At 40.3% G+C, this 22,920-nt stretch overlaps 1 protein-coding gene across 3 annotated transcripts in view; it reads right to left on the bottom strand.

Moving 5' to 3' along the window:
- Positions 1-21,298, bottom strand: part of LOC140733474 (lysophospholipid acyltransferase 2-like) — a 144,825-nt gene extending 123,527 nt beyond the window's left edge. For all 3 annotated transcript variants that reach the window (XM_073056861.1, XM_073056862.1, XM_073056863.1), the window contains exon 1: positions 21,169-21,298. In XM_073056861.1, coding sequence (XP_072912962.1) covers positions 21,169-21,252 — 84 coding nt within the window. In that variant the 5' untranslated portion in view covers positions 21,253-21,298. The remainder of the gene's footprint in view (positions 1-21,168) is intronic.
- Positions 21,299-22,920: the final 1,622 nt, after the last annotated feature.

Raw genomic sequence — 22,920 nt, 5'->3', positions numbered from 1 at the left:
TCTGCTGGTTTGGGGGCTGGCCCCTCCCATCGGGACTGCTCTCCAGTGTTCGCTCTTGGAAGGGCAACTTGGATTGTGTTCGTCTATGGCCGTACTAGCGCGTGACGAGGAACTGTTGCATATTTATTCCTGCAGAAACGTTGCTCTAGGACAGGGGTTCTCAATCTGGGGTCCATGGATCCCATGCTTAATGTTATTGGTCTGTAGCATAAAAAGGCTGGGACCCATGTTCTAGGACACCATCAACCTTCAGGGCATGCCACCGAGGGAGCTGGCTAATTTTGTGCTGTGTGCAACTGTATATACTGTGTTTTGTACATTGATCCCAGAGGAACACTGTTTCATTTAGTTGTATACATGTGTAAGGTTGAATAACAATTAAACTTGAACAAATCACTACTTCTTTTCAGCTCAATGCTGAGGGCTCTATTGGAATAGGGCTCTTCTTCGCCACCCCTCCCCCACATGAATACAAGGGCTAAATGTGATCTCTCCCTGTTGTTCCTGCTGAACATCCGAGAATTCTGTTCAGTGCATTTCATTTAAATGATTTTGTCACAAAAAGCATAGTGCCTGACATGTCAGGAAATACTGAAAAGCAATCAAGGTGCAGCTTTTGGAGTTCCAGGGAAACAAGTGCAGATGACCAAGATTAACCTCCATTACAGCAAAGAGACACACAGAATAAATAACTAGGAATTTTAGTGGGAGAAATGCAACCTGTTTTAAAAGGAGCACTATTCACAACAGTGTTTACTGATAGATAAAGGATAAAAAAGGGTAAATGCAAGAGGATGCTAGACAAAAGCTTACTCTTGTAATTAAATCTATGGAATGGATACAAAAATATGGATGCAGCACGAGAACTGCAGTTGATCACAGCACTGTTCCATGACCAAGAGCAGGACTCCTCTTAACATTGTGTGACAGCAAGCTCCACTTACCCTACCATTACAGAAAATTGAAAATGACATCTCCTCATTATTTTCATGAGCCCTTGGGTAAATGACTCCTGAAACAAAATAACAAAACTGTGCCAAACCAATAAAAGATGAAACAATAGATAGTAGAAGTCAGTTATTTAGCAAAAGCTACAAAGCATGAAGCCAGAAGGAGTGAACCACTTTTAAATGCCCTTTCTCAATTTCTCCAAAACAGACAAGTCTCAAACTGGGGACTTCCTGTATACAACAGGGGTTGGTTCCTGAGCAACCTGACCTGTTCACAAGGTGAAATTGAACAGAAAGGGTTGTGACAGGAGAGAGAGCAAGCACAGGAAGGTTGGCTTTCAGCCAGTCTTTGATTCAGGGGACATGAAGCTGTTCTGCACATGGAGCTCCACTTGGATTGACTCTGCACCCAACTGATGTGAGTGGGGAGGGAGTAGTGTAAAAAGGTCCCATTCCCACCTGCTGTAAGATGTAGCAGCTGGCAGATCTATCTCCATCCACCCTGCTGGACTCCCAATTTCTCATTTGCAAGTCCAGGTTGTTCACAGACTGTGGAGGATCTATACAGTGGACTCCGATTAATTGGGCCATCGGTTAATCGGGCTGGTCGCTTATTTGGGACAACTCTTAAAGGAGAAAAACTAATCGAGAAAATAGCCAGGATTCCCTTCATTTATTTGGGACATTATGTCGCTTAATAGGGACAAAAGATTGTTGCTGAATAGTTTCTAACTCGTGCCAGTCTCGTGCACGTCGTGTGGCAGTTGGACGCAACACTGTGCTTAGAGCGAAGAGTTTTTAAAATAGTGTCATTTAAAATGTGCTTGTGTTCAAAGCAATGATTTTTGTCACTGATATTTAGCAAGAAAAAGTTTCAAGCATTCAGGCATAGAGATGCCAGAAATAGCTGGGCCAGAAAATGAAACAATTTTGTTACTTCTACATGTTAGGAACTAAAAAGAATTTAAAGGTATCCACAATCATCTTCAATGTTACAATGAAAATGAAGATTTAGGGGATGAAGACAGATCATTACATGAGCTAGGTGTCTGTGCTGGTTTTGTTCTTCACAATCAATCAAAAGAATACAGCAGCATATATTGCATTTAGACCACAGGACCATAAGATACAAGAACAAACGTAGAACTTTTGGCCCATTGAGTCTGCTCTGCCATTTTATCATGGCTGATTCATTATTCCTTTCAGCCCCAATCTCCTGCCTTCACCCTCTATCACTTCATGCCCTGACCAATCAAGAATCTGTCAACCTCTACCTTAAATATTCATAAAGACTTGGCATCCACAGCCACACACTCTATTCTGAGTCCTCTCCAAATTCACTCTATCAAGACCTTTCATCATTTGATAGGTATGAATGTCAGCCCTCATTTTTCTGAATTCTAGTGAATACAAGCCCAAAGCCATCAAATAACAAGCCATTCAACTTGGAATCATTTTTGTGAACCTCCTTTGAATCTTCTCCAGTGACAGCATATCCTTTCTAAGATAAGGCACCCAAAATTGCCCACAATACTCCAAGTGAGGGCTCAGTAGTGCTTTATAAAGCCTCAACATTACATCCTTGCTTTTATATTCTAGTCCGCTTGAAACGAATGCTAACATTTCATTTCTCTTCCTCATCACTGACTCGACCTGCAAATTAATCTTTAGGAAATCTTGCACAATGACTTGCATGTCACCTTGTACCTCAGATTTATTTTCTCTCCACTTAGTTAATAGTCTACCCTTTCATTTCTTCTACCTAAGTGCATGACCATACACTTTCCGACACTGTATTTCATTGGCCACTTCTTTGTTTATTCTCCTAATCTGTCTAAGTTCTTCTATAGCCTCTCTACTTCCTCAAAACTACAAACCCCTCCACCCAACTTTGTACCATCAGCAAACTTTGCAACAAAGCCATCAATTCCATCATACAAGTCATTAATATCTAATGTAAAAACAATCAATCCCGACACAGACCCCTGTGTAGCACCACTAGTCACTGGCAGACAACTCTTTGCCTCCTACCAGCAGCCACTGCTTTATCCATGTTTGTCTCTTTCCTGTAATATCATGGGCTTGTAACTTGTTAAGCAGCCTTGTGTGTGGCACCTAGTCTGAGGCCTTCTGAAAATCCAAGTAAACAACACCAACCGATGCTCCTTTATTTATCCTGCTTCTTATTTCTTCAAAGAAGTCCAGTGAATTTTTCAGGTAAGATTTTCTCTTGAGGAAACTATGCTGACTATGGCCTGCTTTTTTGTGCACCTCCAAGTACCCAAAACCATATTCTTAACAATCAATTCCAACATAGAAACATAGAAAACCTACAGCACAATACAGGCCCTTTGGCCCACAATACTGTGCCGAACATGTATTTACTTTAGAAATTACCTAGGGTTACCCATAGCCCTCTATTTTTCTAAGCTCCATGTACCTGTCCAGGAGTCTCTTAAAAGACCCTATCATATCCACTTAAAAGACCCTATTATATCCGCAATACATCTTCCCAACCAGAGGTCAGTCTATAATTTTCCTCTTCTGCCTCTCTCCTTTCTTTAAGAGTGGACTGACATTTGCAGTTTTAAGTCTTCCAGAAACATTTTTGAAAGATCATTACTAATGCCTCTACAGTCTCTTCATCCACCTCTTTTAGAACCTTGGGATGTCCACCATCTGGTCCTGGTGATTTACCTATGTCTAGGCCTTTCAGTTTCCCAAGAACTTTCTCCCCTGTAAAGGTAACTTCACACACTTTCGACCCCTGGGCACTCTTGAACATCCATCATACTGCTTGTGTCTTCCACAGTGAAGACTGTGGCAAAAAATACTTATTCAGTTCATCCACCATTTCCTTGTCTCCCATCACTACCTCTCCAGTATCATTTTCCAGTGGCCCAACGTCCACTTTCATATTTTATGTATCTCACAAAACTTCTGGTATCCTCATTAATATTATTGGCTAGCTTACTTTCATATTCCATCTTTCCTTCTTAATGACTTTTTATAGTTGCCTTCTGTTGGTTTTTGAAAAGCTTCCCAATTTTTTTCTCTATTATATGCCCTCTCTTCGGCTTTTATGTTGGCTTTGACTTCTCTTGTTAGCTATAGTTGTGTCATCTTGCCTTTAGAATGCTTCTTCCTATTTGAGATGTATATATCCCATGCCTTCCGAACTGCTTCCAGAAATTTCAACTGTTGCTGCTCTGCCGTCAACCCTGCCAGTGTTCTTTTCCAATAAATTTTGGCCAACAAATCTCTCATGCCTCTGTAATTCCCTTTATTGTAATACTGATACATCTGACTTTCGCTTCTCCTTCTCAGATTTCAAAGTGAATTCAATCATACTATGATCACATTGCCCCAAGGGTTCTTTTACCTCAAGCTCTCCAATCAATTCCAGTTCATTGCATAACACCCAATCAAGAACAGCTAATCCTCTAGTGGACTCAACTACCAGCTGCAAATATACAAGTTATTATATAACTCCCATCAGGGTCTCTTTACCCTCGCAGTTCCTTAGCACTAACCACAATGATTCAACACCTTCCGACCCCATATTCTAATGATTTGATTTCATATTTTACCAATAGGGCCATGCCACACCCTCTGCCTACCTGCCAGTCCCTTCAATACAATGTGTATCCTTGAACATTAAGATCCCAGCTATAATCTTCTTTCATGCTGATTCAGTGATGCCTACAAAGTCATACATGCCAATCTGCAACCGTGCTACAGGTTCACCTACCTTATTCTGTATACTGCACACATTCAAATATAACACCTTCAGTCCTGTATTCACCCTTTTTGATGTTGTCTGCCTTTTACATTGCTACTCATCATGTTGATAGTAATTTTGCCCTAACATCAGCCTCTCTTTGCTCGAAGTTTCATTTCAAATTGCCTTTGTTTGTAAGCCAACTACCTCTTCCTTAGCCCTATCATTCCAGTTCCCATACCTGTGCCAAATTAATTTAAACCTTCCCGAACAACTCTGGCAAACCTACCCACAAGGATATTGGACAACCCTGTTTTAGGTGTAACTTTTATACAGTACCTTCCCACAGAAGGGATCCCAATTATCCATCAATCTGAAACCCTGTCCCCTGCACCAGTTCCTCAGCCACCTGCCAAATCATCCTATTCCTACCTTCACTGATGAGATTACTACTCCAGAGATCCTGTTTTTCTAGCTTCTTACCTAGCTCTCTAAAATCTCTCTCCGGGGCCAGCTGCTCACCCATCTCCTTTAGAATACCAGGGACCCAATCTGAGACATCTCTGATCCTGGCACTAGGGAGGCAACATACCATCTGAATGTCTCTATCACGCCCAAAGAACCTCATCTCTGTTCTCTGACCACGGACTCTCCCTATCAACACTGCAGTTCCCTCTGCTCTTCTAGGCCACAGCCCCTGGTTCAGTGCTAGAGACCCAGTCAATGTGGCTCCCCTCTTGCAGGTTCTCTCTCTCTCTCTCTCTCACAACGGTATTTAAAGTTGTATTATTATTATTATTATTGAGGGAAACAGCCACTGGTGTACTCTGCGTTGGCTGTGCATCTCCTTTCCTTCTCCAACAATCACCCATCCCTTGCAATCTAGGAGTGAGTACCTCCTTGCAGCTCCTATCTACCAGCTCCTCATTCTCCTGTATGAGTTGGTGATCATTGAGCTGCAGCTCTTGTTCTTTAATGCGTCCTCTCAGAAGCTGCAACTTGGTGCAGATGTGCTTACCCAGATGATTGGAGGTCTCCCAGACTTCCCACATCCCACACACTACAAAACCCTGCCTCTGTGGCCACTCTCAACACACTCCTATGCTCAAACAGACGAGGAACGAAGAGGAAGTTGTTAGATACTTTACCTCACCCATGTGTGATGCGCCAAAGCCACTCTAAAGACTGGTGCACTCAAGGAATGGCCACTCCACTTGCACCCGTGTTACTTTTATTCACCCTTTTGTTGATCGGTTGCCACACAACTCAGAGAAACTGCCACAAAGCTCTGCCTTTTAAACCTTGACTGCAGACATCATTGAAAAGGTAGCTCTTTTTACACACCCCCTCTTTGATAAATGGTCGCTGCACAACTCTTAATTCTTCTGACAATAACTATTAGGAACTAGTGCACAATTTTACAGCACTGTAGTAGTTTTAGCAGTGTTCTAATTTGTTTCGAATTTCATTCAAATATATAATTTATTACTCAGTTAAACGGTAGTTAGTCTTTCTTATACCTTTTGAACCATTTCCATGAAACTTCGCCTAATTGGGGAAGCCACTTAATTGGGTCAAAATGTACAGGTCCCAAAGTGTCCCAATTAACCAGAATCCACTGTACTTCTGAACTACCTTAATATATAGCATCACACAAACAAAACATAAAAAAAATTCAAAACATCTGTTAATTTAAAGATTCTGCAGTACATAAAGGTATTTTTCATAAGGGTACATTTTGAAATCTTTGGGCGTTTGCTACCAGAACCCTATTCACGTGCATCAGGGTGAGCAACAGCAAAAAGAAAACTAGTCATGTGCATCTGGGAATTTAAAATCTCTTAATAAGAAACATAATACATGAATCATCCCACTGAGAAACAATAAACACAACTTATCCTTAACCCCCTACTTCACCGACCATCGTAATGCCCTCTTCCACTTCACAGCACCCAATCCTCTGCTCTACATCGCGTCTTAGAGCCAGGATCATTCCTTGACTTGAATAAAAGGTATATGGTCCCAGGATTCAACTGCACTAAAAACCAAAGTTAAAAACAAAGAAAACTTTGCAATAGGGAACTCTAGTCCTGGGATATAGATAACTAAAAGGAATCACCACAATGGAATGTTGAATGTTGAGATAGATCAAAGAGAACCCAACTCTTAAGGCTGTAAAACAGAGAGCAAAGCCCGCTCTACAATTCTACGGACCAAGGGCAGATCTGATCTTAGCCTCAACTCTACTAACCTGCTCAATTAAAACAACACTCAACTCACTTTTACCCAAAAATGAATTAATGTTTTGAAAATATTTAATCTCCACAGCTCTCTTGAAAGTGAACTCCACACCTCTATCTTACATAGAGGACCCCTTATTCTGAAACTGTGGAGGAACAGACAGGTCTTGGGGCCCACATCCATAGACCCCTCAAAGTTGCAGTGCAAGTTGACAGGATTGTTAAGAAGACATATAGTGTGTTGGTCTTCTTTAATTGGGGGATTGAGTTAAAGAGCTGCGAGGTAAAGTTGCAGCTCTATAAAACTCTGGTTAGATCAGACTTGGAATACTGCGTATCCTCAGTTCTGGTGTCCTCGTTATAGGGAGGGTATGGAAGTTTTAGAGAGGGTGCAGAAGAGATTTAATAGGTTGCTGCTCGGATTAGTGAGCATGTCTTATGAAACTGTTGAATGAACTAAGGTTTTTCTCTGGTGTGGAAGAGGATAAGAGGTGACTTGAAAGAGGTGTACAAGATAATACAAGACATAGATCGAGTGGATAGGCAGAGAGTTCCTGGCAAATAAGAGGGGGCATAATTTTAAGGTGATTGGAGGAGAGTATAGCAGAGAATGTCAGAGGCAAGTTTTATTTTAAAAATCACAGAGCGTGGTGGGTGCGTGTAAAGGGTGGTGGTAGAGGCCGATACGTAAAGGACATTTAAGAAACTCTTAGAAAGGCACATAAATAGAAAAATGGAGGGCTATGCAAGAGTTAGACTGATTAAAAGGACAGCACAACATTGTGGGGCAAAGGGCCTGTACTTTGCTGTACTGCATACATCTGAAGGGAAACATGCTCTCAACATCCACTCTACCAAACAACCTCAGAATTATACGTTCTGGTAAGACTCTTCCTCAGTCTCATTCTTCTACACTTCAAAGAGTCAAAGCCCAATATCCTCATCCACACCTACACAGCCTAGGAATCAACCAGATCAGCCTTCCCTGATATCCATCCTTAAATAAGGAAACTAAATCTTTGTTGTATTCCAGGACTTCCCAATAACCTGCCATTTTTGAAAAACTGACTCAATTCACCCTTTACTCAAGGCCAAGATTCAATTTACCTTAGCACCCATATATGCATGCTAGCATCAATGTTTCATGTTCTAGGACAGTTAATTCCTCTGTATGGCAGCATTCCCATGCCATTTATATAATATTTGGCTTGTCCATTCTGATGAAATTTCTCCACATTTTATAGCATCTACTAAATATCTGTCTATTTGTTTCACTTACATCCTTCTGCACCATTAATGATCTTACAACTCAATTGTCTGCCTGGTTTGAACATCAATAAATCAGACAACAATACAGTCAGCTCTCCGTATCCACGGGTTCCACATCCGCGGATTCAACCAACTGCAGATTGGGATCGAAAAAAACCCAGAAGTTCTCCCTCCAGCACTCGTTGTTTGAGCATTGTTCGCCTCGCGTCTCGTTCGGTCGCTACTTGTGTTGTGTGCACCCTTTGTTTCTGTGAAAAATGGCTCCTAAAAAGCAGTTAAGTGGTCAAAGCAAATCCTCAAAAGCTAAGAGGGAGTGTGGTACTGTAATCTAGAGATGATTAAAAATATTACTCGTTGTTTAAGCATTGTTCGCCTCACATCTTGTTCGTTCGCTGCTTATGTTGTGAGTGAGAGTAAAGAGTTTAAGGCTACTGAGGGATGGCTGACTAGCTATGTAAAGCGCTACAGCCTCAAGAACTTAAAGATCGCAGGAGAATCGGGATCGGCTGATGCTGAGGTGGCATCAGCGTTCCCTGAAGAGCTACGATGCTTGCGCCTGTACTGAACATGTACAGACATTTTTTCGTGTCATTATTTCCTAAACAATACAGTATAACAACTATTTACATAGCACTTACATTGTATTAGGTATTATAGGTAATCTAGAGATGATTTAAAGTATACAGGAGGATGTGCGTAGGTTTTTTTTGCAAATACTACGCCATTTTATACACAGGACTTGAGCATCTGCAGAATTTGGTATCTACGGAGGGTCCTGGAACCAAATCCCTGTGGATACGGAGGGCTGACTGTACACAAAGATCAGTGTTATGGATTTAGTATAGTTGTAAATAGTTAGGGCAATAATATTGATCCGTGTGGCACTCTGTTGGTTGCAAATTACAACCTGAAAATGATGCAGTTCTCCTGATTTTATTAGTTAATTAACATTAGTAGCATACTAGCACATTACCCAACTTGATGGAATTGATGGCTTTGTGGCAAAGTTTGCAGATAATGTGAAGAAAGGTGGAGGGATAGGTAGTGCTGAGAAAGCAATGTGATTGCAGCAGGACTTACACAAATTGGAAGAATGGGCAAAAAGTGGCAGATGGAACACAGTGTTAGGAAATATATGATTATGCATTTTGGTACAAGGAACAATAGTGTGGACTATTATCTAAATGGGTAGAAGGTTCAAACATGAGAAGTGCAGAGGGACTTAGGAGCCCTCATGCAAGATTCACAGAAGGTTAATTTACAGGTTGAGTCAGTGGTAAAGAAGGCAAATGCAATGTTGACATTGATTTCAAGGGGAATAGAATATAAAAGTAAGGAGATAATGCTGAGCCTTTATAAGACACTAGTCAGGCCACACTTCAGAGTATTGTCAACACTTTTGGGCCTTATATCTCAGAAAGGAAGAGTTGTCTTTGAAGAGAGTCCAGAGCAGGTTCACAAGGATGATTTCAGGAATGAAGGGGTTAACACATGAGGAGCATTTGACAGCTTTAAGGCCTGTACTTACTGGAATTTAGAAGAATGCATGGGTATCTCATTGAAACCTACAGAATGTTGAAAGGACTAGATAGGGTGGATGTGGAGAGGATGCTATCTATGGTGGGGGTACCCCCACCAAGAGGGCACAGCCTCAAAATTGAGGTATGACCCTTTAGAACAGAGGTAAGGAGGAATTTTTTTTTTAGCCAGAAAGTACTGAATCTGAAAGTACAGACAGAGGTGGTGGCCAAGTCTGTGAGTATATTTAGGGCGGAAGTGGATAGTTCCCTGATTGGTGAGGGCATCAAAGGATATGATGAGAAGACAGGTGAATGGGGTTGAGTGGGATCCGGGATCAGCCATGATGGAATGGCGGAGCAGACTCAATGGGTTAAATGGCCTAATTCTGCTCCTATGTATTATTATGATCTAACTTCAAACATTATCAGTAACCTGAATGAATGCCTCTTGCAAAACTAAATACTTCATATCTACTATCTCTCCCTCAATTCATTAAATTCCCCAATCCCTGAGTACAAACAAAAGGTACTGCTTTACTATCCCATCAGGGCAGATTTCCATTTTCTGGCTATAGACTTGTGAGTTAGCGCCACACAAAATAAAATATAGTTATGAATTTTAGCCCACTATGTAGGCAAACCTATGCTCTTCACCATTCAGCCATTCAACACAAGCTCCAAATAATATTTCTGAAAACAGCAATAATGGGATGATCAAAAATTTTTTTTTAATAAAAGTTCATAGTGAGGAAATCATAAAATGGATCACAGTGGATTCTAGTTAATTGGCCATTGGCTAATTGGGGTGGCAGCTTATGTGGGACAACTCTTAAACAACAAAAACCAATCGGCAAATTTGCCGGGATTCCCTTCATCTACGCTGCTTAATTGGAGCAGACTTGCCGTACAGTTTCTAACTAGTGTCATATTGTCTAACTAACTGGACAATTTAGAACTGTTCTGCTCAATATGGTTTTCAGCACTGAGGCCTGGAGGTGCCAGAGGCTGCCAGTAGTGAAAATGAAATGATTTCACCATTTCAAAAAGTTAGTAATACCAAGGATTTGAAGGTATTGACAAGATACTGATAAATCATTTTGAATGTTGCAATGAAATGTAGATAAGTACGGTAACTAATACACAGCTTTACAGTACTGTAGCAGTTTTGGCAGTGTTCTAATTTGTTCTGTATTTCATTTAAATACATAATTTGTTACCCAGTTTGTCTTTTTTGCACTCACTTTTAACTATTTCCACAAAATTACGGCTAAATGAGGCAGCTGTGTAATTGGGCCAAAATGTACTGGTCCCAATTAACAGGAATCTACTGTATTTTAATTACACACAAGGCTTTGAAACAGAGGGACTTGAACCAATTTGTGAAATGCAAGCATGATAACCAACTCTTGTCACTCTTAGATGGGAGGCAAGTTTCTTTTTAAAATTCAGAGGCAAATTAAACTAATTAAAAGTGTAAAAATTAAAAGATAGATGCTGCCTAGCCTGCTGTGTTCTACCAGCATTTTGTGTGTGTTGTTGTTTGAATTTCCAGTATCTGCAGATTTCCTTGTGTTTGCTAATTAAAAGTGTTCCTACTTTCTGGTAATGAAAGCTATGTAAATAATTAAAATCAACCAAGAAATGTAACCATCACAAAATGCCCAACACCTGACTTCCAACACTGTAAAAGAAAAAAAAACTTGCTTTAGTTGAGCAACTGAATTTAATTATTGAGATGGAATTGATTCTTGGCCAACAAGTTAAAAGTAAAATGTAATTGAATAGGTTTTTCCTACACTACAAATATCAGGCTCTTGTTACTATACTGTAGCAGTTTTAAACAATTCTCAGATGAAACAATTTTACATTTAAAAACAGGCAAGATTTCCACCTCTTAAGCTAAGTGCTTCACATATTAATTTCTTTTTCCGCTATCCTGGATGAGATACTCCCCCAGCACCCACCTATTTTTTCCCCCCATATCAAGTAGGAATTTCCTTTCCAGGAGTGGGGTGGGGTAGTTTGATGGGAAATGGTTTAAGAATGGATACCAAGAAGGGAATAAAATTAGATCTAAATAATTTACACTAATTAATATTTATTGTATTTCAAAAGTAAATGAAGGGCTGCCTCCACATATTGAACCATACCTAATCACAATGCATTGCCTTCGGGTTAGAAACTGAAATATTTCCCAAATGTAACTCCTCCAGTGACAGCATTTCGCAATGGGTATGGCAATCAGATGTTAAACTGTGTAATTGAGAAGCTTAAAACAAAATTAAGAGTCATTGCTTTCAGTCAAGTGATCTGATAATTATAGGCACCATATTCAGAGGGGACAACAATTGACAAATATTGACAAAAAATACAACTGTGATTATGAAAAAAAGGATGTGAGGAAAATAATGTTTTATCTGTCAGATGCATAGAAGTGCAGAGTAGCTCAAGTTTAAAACTGAATACATATGAAATTCAGAATTCATTGCTAACTCAAAACAAATTTAATATGTTTTGGTGAACTTGGCTGCAAGTTATAATAGATTGATATCTCAGAGTACTGAACTTATTCAAGTCACTTCACTACAGATGTATTTTTGCTTTGATCCCCACTACAAGACATTCAACAATTATTTAGATCTTTTCTACTTTAAATCAAATTAAGTCTTGAAATAGTAATACAATCTCTTCACTGGATGCAATTTTTAAATTTTTTTTTAAATTTTGTATTTCAGACAAGACATGAAACAGGAATCTCAACTCTTCATACAAGCATTCATCCAGACACCAAGAATCAATACCAAAGATTTCTTTCAACCAGCATACCCAACACATTTATCTACTTTGCTATTTATAGAACCTTCTTTTGGTAATCAGCTACAGTGTTCGCTTGCATTTTAATAGCTCTTCAAAAAGGATTGTTTTGTCTTCTAAACAAGAAAAAAAGCATTATAGACTCAAGTAGAGTTTCACAGTGGTTACTTTTGTGGTCTATCACAGAGGGCTAGATGCAAGATGCAAGTAAAAATCTAAATTCTGTGCTGGAATGCAGTGACGGTATTTTGTTTCAGGAGGAGATGGAATAAAATGTTGGCATCAGTACTAACAATTGTGAAGCAACCACAGTGCTAATAAAATGTGAATTGGTTCACTATGTCATTAGGAACGGAAACCTAATTTATTCAGTCTGATCTACAACCAAATTCAGATCTAACTCAGAGCCCCTGAAGAGGGGTTCAAACCACAATCAAAATACAATAATGACCACTGAGCATCAACTTCCTGCTATGAGAAGCAAATCTAACAAGTCTATCCTACAAAGTTTATTTCTTATTAATAACCAGGGGTTGTGGCAAGATCGAGTTATTCCACAAGCTCAAGCCTGACAATGTCACGCAGGCAGATCCAGCCAATATCCCATCACTGTGTCCCACTCACAGTAAAATGGTACACCTTTGAGAGGAGGTAGTTTTCAGTGAATGTAGCACAACATCTCATGATCACGAAAAAGCAGTAAGAGACACTAAAATACTAGATGCTGAATTTGGGACTTTTGCTTTGCTCTAGGGAAAAGCTTTCATTATAATCTACCACCCCCTCTCAGCTATGAAATCTCACCCCTCAATAACTTCCTCATTAACCAGGGAAGCCCTACATCAGGAAAAGTGCTGGGTGGGGGAGGGGGAAAATTACAACGGGAAAGGGAAACAAAGCATCAATGGATTTTTTATAATATCAATTATATTATTGATATCAATGAGGGCTCAGCAGCAGAACTACTGACCAAACACGTCGATTGTGAAGGGCATTACTGCCAAGCCAAGTTTGTGGCAGATGATCAAAGCACTGAGTTAAAAATGGGAAATGACCCATTTCCCCATATTCTCAGGAATGCACCTGTGTTTGTCCACAACTGAAATGGGAGCTGCTATTGTATATTTAGCGCCCTGTATACTCGTGAGTCAGTCAAGGATGCTTTCCATTGTGTAGTCTACCAGCATCAGCATATGCCAATTCTTTTGATTCAGAGCAGATTTGATAGCACAACACAAGGCATCTTTGAGACATGATGGGTCATCAGAAACAATAAGAATTATATTCCACCAAGAATCATTAAGAATCATGAAAGGCTTATCCTTTACTGAACCATTATCACTAACTCAATTGATTCAATGACTATTAAAGAGTATACCAGGAACAAAATAGTCATAACTAAAAAGGCGCAAAACTAGTGACACTACAACAGTAATCCACAGCTACGGAAGCAACACAGGTAGGAGAATTAAAAAAATCCGTAGCAATATATTAAAGATCCGTGGTTTGCAGGATACAATCATGAATGGTGATGAACAATTAATCCACAAGCTGAGGTGAGTCAAATATTCCTGTCCTCTGCAATAAAGAAGCCGAGCATACTGTCAATATTAGGCTTAAGCAGCCACATTTATCCTCAGACAAATGCTCAACAGAAAATCAGAGCCGCTTCCGAGTGTTCTACAAGCCATTCTTCATCCAATTCCATTGACTCCAGCAACAGCAAGGGAATGGTAAAGTGCATTTGAAAAAGGGAATTGCTGTCAATTGTAGCACTGTAAACTTGTGCTCTAGAACCAACACCACCACAAACCACATAAACAGTTCTAGTATAATTACCAAACTGGATTGGAAAATGCCCTAGTACATCAGGTTGACAAAACAGACAAATCAAACCAGCAGGATGCCCAGACAGCCCAAGATCAAATCAACAAAGTGATGCAAAGCATCTTTCACAGGCTACACAGCTGCAATCATGAAACTTCAAGCGGCATTTACCAATGCTCAGTCTGAATTCAGATTGGTTAACTTAGTTTCAATAGCTCCATTAATATCAGAGAATATATGGAATATACAACCTAAAATTCTCATTCTTTGCAGACATCCAAGAAAACAGAATGCCCCAAAGAATGAGTGACAGTAAAGAATTTGGAGCCCCAAAGCTCCCTACACCACCCCCCCATGCACAAGCAGCAGCAAAGCAACAAGACTCCCCCCCACTTACTTCAGCAAAATAAAGCATCAACACCCTCCACCCACTAAACAAAGCCCCCCCAAGAATGACCAATGATCTGCAGTCTAATCATTCACCCGACAATTTGACATGGCACAGGCTCTCTCTATCTCCCTAATAAAGGGACAGAGATGTATCACCCTTCCACAACAAGAGGGAAGACTTAAGCAAAACAACTTGCAGATTTATGGTGTTAAAGTCTGCCGCGTCACTCCCTCCCCCCACCCCCAGTTTTCTGACTCGATAATCAGCAAAAGATTCTCCCCCAAAGGGAGAGCCTGACTGATTCACAGAGTACAGAACTGTTGCTCCAGATATTCCTTTTTCTCATACAAACTACATACAACAAAAGATAAATTTGTAGGCATACATGGGTAGCACCAAGAAATCAAAATCAATTTGAAAAGGGGGTGGTGCCGATGGTTCAATATAGAACAACACTCTCACTGGTGTTCCATGTACAGTTTCTCAGATTGTAAAGCATTCTGCACCCACAAGCTGCAAGATTTGGAAAAAATATCCAGAGATTAAATAATAACACTAAATAACAAAGTAGGCCTGTGGCACACAAGAGCCAGGAAAGGCCATTGACAAACTGGAAGTGTTCAACAACATCCTATGAAGTTCAATGGCATCATTAATATGCTGGAGAAAATATAATGTATTAACTAGAAAGGTAACTGGTTCAGTGATAAATGTTGTCGTATGGGAGAATGTATTGCCCCTTGTATTCCATAGTAATTGATTGAGGCTTTTCACAATCAACAAAGTAAAATAAGGAGTGTATCGTAACACTCTCCACATTCCTGGATGTGTTCAGCTCCTCCAGCACAAGACAGAGTATCCTTCAGGACAAATATCTACGGTGATGAAGTGCTTTGTGGGGTTAGTTATGGCTGGAATTAACTCCTGTCTAAGCAAGGACCTGGACCCACTGCAATTTGCCTGTCACCATAATAGGTCTACAGTGGATGTGATCGCATTGGTTCTTCACATAGCCTTGGATCACCTGGACAGTGCTAATACTTTGGTCAGCTGCTGTTTATTGACTACAGCTCAGAAATTAATGCCAATTATTCCTACAGTTCTGATCAAAAAGCTCCAAAACTGGGGCCTCTGCAGCTGGATCCTCATTGGAAGACTATAGTATGTGCAGATCAGAAATAACATACCCACTTTGCTGACAATGAACACCGGCACTCCTCAAGGATGTGTGCTTAGCCCACGACACTACTCTTTCTACACCCATGAATGTGTGGTTAGGCGCAGTTGAAATGCCATCTATGAATTTGCAGATGACAAACTACTGTTGGCAGAATTTCAAATGGTGATGAAATACAGCAGCCAGATAGATCAACTGGTTGAGTGCAGTCACAGCAACAACCTTGCACTCAACGTCAGTAAGACCAAAAAACATTTCCAGACTTCTGGAAGGATAAGACAAGGAATTTATCAAGGGATCAGAAGTGGAGAGGGTGAGCAATTTCAAGTTCCTGGGTGTCAACCTCTCTGAGGATCTATCCTGAGCCCAACATATCGATGCAGTTACGTAGAAGGCATGTAGCAGCTAAATTTCATGAGGAGTTTGTGGAGATTTGGTACGTCACCAAAGACTCTCAATTTCTACAGATGCACCCTAGAGAGCATTCTAACTGACTACATATCTGCCTGATATTTGGGGGGGGGGGGAAAGGGGAGCACTGCAGAGGATCAAAACAAGCTGCAGAAAGTTGTAAACTTAGCTAGCTCCATCACGGGCACCACCTCTGTAGTATCCAGGACATCTTCAAGGAGTGACGCTCAAAAATACAGCATCCATTATTAAGGATCCCCATCACACAGGACATGCTCTCTTCTCGTTGCTACCATCAGGGAGCAGGTACAGGAGCCTGAAGCTACACGTTAATGATTCAGGCATAGATTCTTCCCCTCTGCCATCAGATTTCTGAATGGACTTTAAACCCATGAACATTCAGTACTTTTTTTTCTCTTTTTGCACTATTTAATATACATTTACTGTAATTTACTTTTTTTATGTACTGCTGCTGTGTAACAAATTTCATGACATATGCTAGTGATATTAAACCTGTTTCAGAATTAAAATGCATCAAATCCACTTTGACAGGTCCTCCCAAATTCTACTACCTGGTATGAACTGGCAGGATGATTCATAAAAATATCATCTTCTCCACACCACCCTGACTTTGAAGTATATTCTCTCTGCTCGATCGTTGCTGTTTTAAAAATCTTGAACTTTCTATCTAATAGCATTGCGGAGGTATGTTCTGCAACAGTTCAAGACTATAGCTTCCAACCACTTTCTGAAGTACATTTAGAGATCATCAGTCACCAAAGCAACCAATTTACATGTACAAATTAAATCATAAAAAAGTGAAAACAAGGAATCTATAAATTTTGTTTATCCCATCCTTATTTGATAAAAGCTTCCAATAGCAAGGTTAAAATGCTTTCTAAAATTAGTTTACAAAAATTGAGGTGTATCAGTAGTATTTACATGATAAAGACTTTCACATAATTGATTGTGTCCATACTTACATACCATGCATAACAGATATAACCAAGTTATTTTTGTAATTAAATATTAACCACAAAAATTAGAACAGATGGCCTGATTGGGATTGAATGAAGAAGAATGTAGCAAATATGTCAAAAATGTGATTACAGACATATACAAAGATCATTGTTTAACTAAAAGGACAGCTACTTTACTAAATAATAAAAGTATATTTGTGAGTATGTATCACTGTGTTTGACTACAGGGATAATCTTTAGAGTAGTGGTTTACAAAGTGGCAATGTCCCCTTGCCTGGGGACAGTGGGAGTTTCAACAGGAGGGCAGTAAAGATAAAGGAGTTGGTTAGTAGCAAGGGGGCAGCCGAAGGATTACAGACTTAAATTTAATAAATGAATTACTTATTATTAGCATTTAATCCTCAGTGCCTCATAATTGATTACAATGATCACGTAACCACCTCATCTCTTGCTAATACATCATACTCTTAGACTTCACTTGAAGCACATTACAGCTGTTGAAAAGCAATCTGACACTATGGTATTTGGCATGAGAAATCTGAACTGAAGAAATTGTGTTATTTGTGAGCCTGGCCTGGCCCACACATTATTGCCATTCATCATCATAGTACAGTGTTAGTATGATTCCCATACTCTAATCATGTAATAATCTAATGTAGTAGCACATTTCCTGTATGGCATTCATTGGGGTAAAGTACAGAACCTGCCCTTTTGAATGGTCTTGACTGCATTTTTCTAGCCCATGGCCCAAATGAGATATTGCTGCCCCACTTTATGAACCTTCAGGCAGAGAGTCAGGTTTCAGCTGAGCTATAATGATATCATAACTTTCCCCTTTATTGACTGCAGCGCTTGAGTTTGGACTTAAACAACTAACCGTGGCTGTCAATCCAAGATGAAGATGGCAGAAGCAGACTAAATGAGAAAGTGTAGACAGTATAGTGTGGGTATCTGAAATATGGATTTATACCAGCACCAAGCAACCAACAGCAGCTAATGTCCCTGTTGTGTGCAAATGGTTTTTTTTCAAATGAGGCAACGTTTGCCAGTAAAGTACTTCACAACAAAATGATGATAGTTTGTGTGATTCATACGACATTTCATTGCTCACTGTTAAATCTAGAAAGCCCCAATACAATTGGAGAAGATCTGATTCTGCCAGCACAGTAAGAGGCTCTGAGTATAGTTTTGTACAAGTCTCCAGACCAAGCAATTAAAGTGATTCTGCTCAGTGACAACTCTGTTCAAAGATGAATAAATGAAATGCCTGAGAATGTGGAAGACACATTGTGCAACATATTTAGGACAACAGAATTTGCCCTCCAGTCTGATGAGTCAATTTTGTCAAGCAATGAATCTTTGCTTCTTGGTTATGTTCAATTCATAAAAGATGAAAGCCTGGTTCAAGAGCTGTTATTTGTAAGGGTTCTAGAGACAGTTACAAATCGGGTATCAATATCTTGAATTGTTGAGCAGTCTTCCAAAGTGAAGTGCATTCCACTCACCAACATTCTTGCTTGTGCAACAGATGGGGCACCTCGGTGGGGTTATTTCTTTCTTGAAAAAAGCTGTACCTGACATATTTATCATTCACTGTATAATTCACAGACACCATCTTGTCCCAAAAGAACTAAGTGCTCAGCTGTACAATAATTAAATACTATCAGAGAAATAAATAAAATCAAGTCCCACACTCCTAATTTGACTCTGCCCAGGGCTTTGTGTTGTGAAAGATGAACAGTTTGAAAGCTTGCTGTTGCACACAGAAGTCAGATGGCTCTCAAAAGGAACTGCCCGAGATGCTTATAATGTGATTTTTGAAACTGATAAAATTCTTCGACACTTTGAATGCTTCATTTATTCATTAACTCAAGACTATCAGGCATGACATTGCTTATTTGTCAGAATTATTTGCAAAGTTTAATGAAATCAATATTCAATTACAAGGAATCTTATCAAAGTCAAATCAATCATCTCCACATTTCTGTCCAAGTTAACCAAGTACACCAGGCATTGCAACCTTTTCCAATTTCTGAGCCTCTGAGTTGGAAGAGCAAGAAAGAATACTAGATGATGATTATCAAGTATACTGTGCCCACCTGGGTGAGCTGAATGAAGACATGTTAGACAGATTACAGGATCTTCCCTCAATTCAATTTCCAGACTGAGTAATAAATCCATTCCTGTACAATTGTAATGAGGAAGGATGGAGGAAGAACTGATCTCACTAAAAATATGACTGAGCTGAAGCAGAGGTTCAAGAAAATCATATCAAGACTTTTGGTTTGTTGAAATATATCTCCAAATGGTATCCTGCACCGTGGAAAAAGGTCAGAATGTTCTTTACTGCATTTTCAAGATCATATTTAGTGAAGCACTTTTCCAACTTCTTTCAAAGCAATGAAACAAACTGTAAATTACCGAAGGTGGGGATCTGAGACTTCTGAGTGATATTCAGTCTGATATTCAGTCTGATATGAGAAGCTGATATCACTGCACCAAGCCAATTCACTGAAAGGTGAAAAAGCACTGAAGAGTTGGACTACTGTACACTAAAACTTGCTGAAAATTGTTTTACACTTAAATAAATAACTTTATTTGCAGATTTGAATAATTTTTGTAATTATTCGCTACTGCTTTTCCTATTTTCTTTCACTGTTCATCATAAATCAAATTTTTTTTATAGTTTTCATGTAATGACCAGAAAGGGAGTGGGGAACACTGTGGATGTGGTTGGGAGCCAAGGGGATGGTAACCCAGAAAAGTTTGAGAACCACTGTTTTATTGCGTCTTGGGCATTAGATCAGACTGGTGTGCATAATAAGTCTTGGAATACACAGTTTCAGCAATGGATGGGGGGGGGGGGTTAAAGTGTGGTAGTGTCATACTGAATGAATCACCTACATGTATAAATAATTTAAAACTATCATTACCAATAATTTCACATAATACAAAACAGTAATTAAATAGGATTTTGAAATTCGTTACTTGAAAGACTATTTCAAAAATACCATTCAGTAATTCTGTTTAACGCGGAAACAATTTCAAAAACATTAAAGAATAAAACATCTCAGTACATTTGGGTTTGCCACATTTCAAAACTTTCCCGATCTAATAATTGTATAATTCAATGTTATCAAGTATTTGCTTCAAGTGAAGACGTCTTAAACCAGAGGTTACGATTAATCGTTGAGTACTGGTTACAAAAAGGCACAATAAGCCAACGAACATTGAGTCCACATGTAGCTAATGAATGATAAGCACAACTGCTCAATAACTTTATGGTTTATATTTATTTTAATTATCCACATTTTGGCATATGTTCTAACTTGACAATGGGCTGAAACCGGTGACAGACTGTAAATGACCCACACCACACCCAAAGCTCCAATACCTCCCCACCCACCCCCAAGAAAAATAAACTATGCAACCATACACAACCTCCTAACAAGGACACGTTGCTCACTAAGGAAACTGAAGATGAAATGGGAGAGCAAGTGACGACCCCAAGCTCGTTGCGATATTTAAATGCAAAGCAAAATCTCCCGCCTCGCACTAGTTTTTAAAAGAGGGGAGGGGCTGTAAAGTGGATCAAAACATCATATAACATCAAATTAACAACTGTAACCGGGGAAATCCGAAAGCATTAAAATGGAAACAGATTTAACTCTTGGGCAAGCAATGGGCTGTTGTGGTGGTTAAACTGCAAGGTTCCAGGTACTGGCTGCCGCCACCGCTATTGCTACTACTCCTCCCCGGGCCGAGCACACAACTTGAGCCGGGCTGCCCTGCAAACTTCTCAAGGTCGGGTCAGCAAGCGCGGCGATGAGTAATGGTCATCCAGCCAAATGTACCGAGCTTCACCTACCTGGTCGACGGATAGGTTAATGGCCTCGCTGAAGGGCTGTAGCAGAGTGGAGCCCGTGTTGCCGCTATTGCTACTCGAAGCCATGTTTGACAAGCGAACGCCGCCTGCTCAAAGCCATAGCAGCTGAACCCACCCCTCGCGACCAATCAGACCGCCCCGTGCCCCGCGCCAACGCTCATTGGCCCAGTGCAGGAGCGGGCGGGACCCTTCTGTGGGCATTAACGGGAGCGCCCCGCTTCCCCATTGGCTAACAGGGCTGTTAATCGCTTCGTGACATCGAAGGGAGTCGTGGATCTCAGGAGGGTGGTACGTTCATGGTCTTCAGAATTGCATGAATGAAGACAGCTGTAACGTGTGGCACGTAAGAGCTGCTGACCCATATGGGATCTTGGAAAGGCTGGGAATTTAAATTCTCTTCATTGGACAATTTCCATCCTTACTTCTACTAGACATTTTGTTTGATATTCGTAATGATGTGAATGTGCGAAGAAGGTTAGGAAGAAAATTGTGAAAACGATAAATTAAGGTGATTCGGTTTAAATGTCTAAATTATGTGTTTATGTTTATGATTTATTTATTAAACGTTTCATTGTGTTTTCCCTTGAATGTTCAATTGCCTTTAACTAATTTCTTCCGAACCACTCGCCTAGAATCTGCTGAAGAGTGGCTCCTTGTGGCGTGCCAATTTGGCAGATTTCCCCCCCTTCCCACCACTGCCACCCATTTTCCCCTCAGTCTGTGATGCACCATCAATAACTCACGCCGAGACTTAGGAAGTGAGATATCGGCTTTTATTGACTGAAGAACACTACATCCTGGGGAAATGAGGGAGAGCAGCAGGCCACAGTCGCCTTTATACAGGGGTCTGTGGGAGGAGCCACAGGGGTAGTCAGCAGGGTCTTGGGAGGAGCCACAGGAGCAGTCAGACAGGTATATCTAGTTCACCACAGTCTGAAAATGTCAAAGCTACGTTTTGTGGATGAAACGCCTTTGAACGTCACTTCAGGGAATACATACATTGAAACATTCAATGAAATGCGTCGTTTGCGTTAACAACCAAAACGCCCAAGGATGTTCTGAGGGCAGCCCGCAAGCGTCGCTGCACATTCCAGTGCCAAAATAGAACCGAACATCGGACGAACCAGGTTCAAATAAGGCGGGGGAATAAGAATTCAAGAAAACAAAGAAGCACTGCGGAAAAGAGATTTTAAAAAAGCACTCATCTTGGAAAGCTCTAAGAATTTACCAGATGTAGGCATGAAACTCCATTACTTCAACTGTCCATCCCTTGACTGACGAGATACATGTTTTAACAAAATAAACCTTATTCATAATAAAAATATTTCCAAGAATAAATCGTATAATATACTTTACATTCGAAGTCAATACTCTCGGTACATTCCTGCACATCCATAACACTGCTGGCACTCATGTGGCCCCCTTTGTGATACACTACAATAACCGAGGGCTTCCTCCCCAACCACGCCCCTCCCTTTCCAGTAACAGAAGAGCCCCGCACTTCCCCTTGCGGTGGCTGCCCCAACGTACTCTTGCAGCCTGGAACTTGCCAGTCGGCAGCATTCCTCCACGACCGGCAAGGGTTCCAAAACTGGGGTCCACCGATTCCCTTGTTTAACGTTATTGGTCCATGGCATAAAAGAGGTTGGGAAACCCTGCTCCACGGACATCCTGATGTGCTGACGGACCAAAGGGCGTCTTTCATCAAGTGGATGATCTGCCAGCAGCACCTGA

The sequence above is a fragment of the Hemitrygon akajei genome, chromosome 9 (genome assembly GCF_048418815.1).
Source record: "Hemitrygon akajei chromosome 9, sHemAka1.3, whole genome shotgun sequence".
NCBI classification, from domain to species: domain Eukaryota; kingdom Metazoa; phylum Chordata; class Chondrichthyes; order Myliobatiformes; family Dasyatidae; genus Hemitrygon; species Hemitrygon akajei.
The sequence above is the reverse complement of the archived record's forward strand: the minus strand, read 5'-3'. Positions and strand labels throughout refer to the sequence as shown.